The sequence below is a fragment of the Cicer arietinum genome, chromosome 2 (genome assembly GCF_000331145.2).
Source record: "Cicer arietinum cultivar CDC Frontier isolate Library 1 chromosome 2, Cicar.CDCFrontier_v2.0, whole genome shotgun sequence".
NCBI classification, from domain to species: Eukaryota; Viridiplantae; Streptophyta; class Magnoliopsida; order Fabales; family Fabaceae; genus Cicer; species Cicer arietinum.
Window position 1 is genome coordinate 31,107,090 of NC_021161.2, and position 3,300 is coordinate 31,110,389.

Below are 3,300 nucleotides of genomic sequence, written 5' to 3' on the forward strand. Positions count from 1 at the left end.
AATTAAATAAATAGTAGTATGATGTTTAATCTTTTCTCAAATAGAGCAAACAAGCACTAGACAAGAGTTCGTACGAGGAACAAATTTTCTTCTTATTATTCGAGATTTTAGCCGCAGATTCGCTTTAGCATTAAACTATTGGACATATAATGGTTCCCATTGAGTTTTGTCTCAATTAACATAACAACAATTACATGCAATGTATATTCTCAAAATAGAATTAATTATCATCATCATCCTTATTACAATTAGAGTATTTAGTTATTAAATGCTAATCATACGTACAATCATATATCAATTCTGCAAAAACATTAAAGATCATTTGGTCATCAAGTATAAATTAAAATAGTATTTAATAATTTACAAATCTATCATATATGATTAAATTGATTTCATAATGACTAGTTATATATTATATAATATATTTATAATAAAAGTAAAAAAGGAAAATAAAGATAAAAAAAATTGTTAGCTGCAAATTGTAACCACCAACAAACCCACTATAATCAACATCATCATGATGATCATGATCTTAATATTCATTGCAGCATCATATTCTATTCCACCATGTAATGATAACAAGTTTCTTGTACCTGTTTAGTCTCATCATCATCTCACACAATTAAGATTCCTAATCAGAAGAACAAATCCACGAACCAACATCACCTTCTCCTCTATTATTATTGTTGTTATTATTATTATTATTATTCTCCAATGTCTTGTCATGATTCAACGTGGTTGATGCAGAACCTGAAAAATTAACCTTACCACCACCACCACCTGAAGAAGAAGAAGAACCAACAATTTTACCACCATAACTTTCATTCAAACACCTTAACACATCTCTTCTACTTCCATCACCATCATTATCATCTAGATTAGCATTAACTTGTCCTTGATTCACACCAAGATCTTCAAGAGATTGAACAGATAAACTTGCAGCTTGTTGTTGTGACTTTGAACTAAACCTTTCTATGTTGTTAAAAGGAGGATGAAATTGTTGTGAAGATGAAGAAGGATGGAATGTGTGAATAGGTTGATTTTGCATACTAAGCATGAAGTTATGTTGATTATAATTAGGTAAACCCAAATCACATGGTAGTTGATAATTATGTATATTGTTGTTATGCAACAAGGTGGAAGAAGAAGGTGGTGATGTTGAAGATAAAAGCAATGGATTTAGATGATGATGATGATCATGTTTTTGTGGTGATGGACGAAGAGGGTAGAAAGAAGATGATGTATCAAAGTGAGAAGAAGAAGAAGAAGAAGAAGAAGTTGATCTTAAAGAAGATGAAGCAGTGAGAAGATCAAGTCTGCGAGAGTAAGAAGAACTAGAAAAAGGTGGTGCAGGGATACCAGTAAATTCTTGAACCATGGATCTGAAATTTGAAGTATCGGTTGTGAGAACAGTTGTTGGTGCTCTTCTCGAAGCTCTTGTTCTCTTCTTTGAGTTTCTTGCTACATTTGTTGTTGATGTTGTTGTTGTTGTTCTTACATTGTTATTGTTATCATCATCATGAAGTATTTGAGGAGTTAACAAAGTATGGTTTATGTGTTGTTGTGATGATGATGAAAGTACTCCTTGAGATGTTGTGGTGTTTAAATTTTGAAAGGGGTTTATGTTTGGTTGAGATTGAGAGAGAGAGTGGAGGTAGTTTGGTGAAAGATCAAACAAAGAAGGGTTGTGATGGTGATGAAATGACGAGGAAATAAGGGAAGATTGTTGTGGATTGTGTGAGAATATGGAACCAAATTGAAGAGTGGGTTGTTGTTGTTGATTGAGGAAAGTTGAAGGGAGAAGTGTTTGATGATATTGATGATTAGTTCTTGAATCATATTCTTCATCACCACTTGAAGAAATACTTCCACTATTGCCAGAATCCATAGCTTGTAAATTAAGCAAAAGTAGAAAAAAAGAAAGTTTAGAAAAAGTGGTAAAAAGGAATTGAAAATAGGAAAAGGTTATTGAAGTGATGAGAGAGGAACTTATGCAGCGGTGGTGTTGCAGAGTTTGATAAAGAAGCTATGAATATTTTTTTGCTTTCAAATTGTAAGAACACCCTTTTGTAAAGAGTGTGATGTCTTTTTGATGGAATCACTGATCTAGTGATCTGCAATGGAAGGAAATCTTTTCCTAGCCTGTCTTTCAGTTAAGGAGAAAAAGTTTTTTTTTTCTATCAAAAGAAGAGAAAAAAAAAACATAGATAGGGAAATAGATCTTAGTTATGATATAATAAAACTGGCTAGGGAAGAAGTTGATGATGGGAAAGAGAGGAAAAAGGTTGAAAAGCCTTGAGAGGTAAATTACAAAAAAACCAAGAATGGGGTGTGTTTTAGAATTAGGGTTTCATCTCATGAAAAGGAAGCATGAGAGTGAGAGAGGAAAGAAAGGATAGGAAAGGTTATTAGATATTTATTTAATATTTGTATTTGTGGTAAGAAAGAAAAAAAGAGAGGTTTAGATTTAGAAGATGAAGATCCTCTAGAGAGTGCAAGGTGGGGTAGGCAATGGAGTAGAAAGAAAAGAGTTGCCGGTGGCTGGCAACGGGTCAAATTCAAAGTGAATGGTGAGAGAGAGTTGTGAATGTGAAAGGGGTGAAAAGAATGTAGGTAGGAACTGTGGAAACTTTTACCTTGACATGGCAAGACAAAAGTTATGTGGAGATTAATTTATTTGATAATTAATTAACCAATGAAAATTAGAGTGAGAGAAACGAAAGAAGGAAGCGACTTATAAAAAATTAAATACTAGTTTTGTTGCTAAATATAAGTATCCGTTAGAAAAAGTTATCTATATATATAACTATTATTTTAAAATATTAGATATATTTAATAATTTTAAAATATATTTTTATTTATACTACTAATTTATTTTAAAGGTTTAATTGCAGTTTTTGTCCCCTTATTTTAGCTGAATTACAAAAATAATTCCTCTATTTTATTTCTTTCAAATTTTAGTCACTCAAACAGAATTTTGGTCTAAAACTTGATGAAATGTCATTTTTTTGTGTTTATTTAAGCCACACTATGCATCAAGATCTTGTGGTGCAACAATGGTATTTGAAATATATAATCATAGATGATATGATGTGACTTAAAAAAATGACATTTTACGAAGTTTTTGACCAAAATTTTGTTTGGGGACTAAAATTGGGGAGAAATAAAATGAGAAGACTACTTTCGTAATTCGGTTAAAATAGAGGACCAAAACTGCAATTAAATCTATTTTAAAACATATATAAAAATAAAGTTAGATACATTTAAATACTAATTGATGTGTCATATTATATAATGAAT

At 31.0% G+C, this 3,300-nt stretch overlaps 1 protein-coding gene across 1 annotated transcript; it reads right to left on the minus strand.

The window, feature by feature from the left end:
• Positions 1-307: 307 nt before the first annotated feature.
• LOC101514010 (uncharacterized) lies at positions 308-2,533 on the minus strand. The gene has a single exon (XM_004514801.4). The coding sequence runs from the start codon at positions 1,886-1,888 to the stop codon at positions 632-634; it is 1,257 nt and encodes a 418-aa protein (XP_004514858.1). The 5' UTR covers positions 1,889-2,533; the 3' UTR covers positions 308-631.
• Positions 2,534-3,300: the final 767 nt, after the last annotated feature.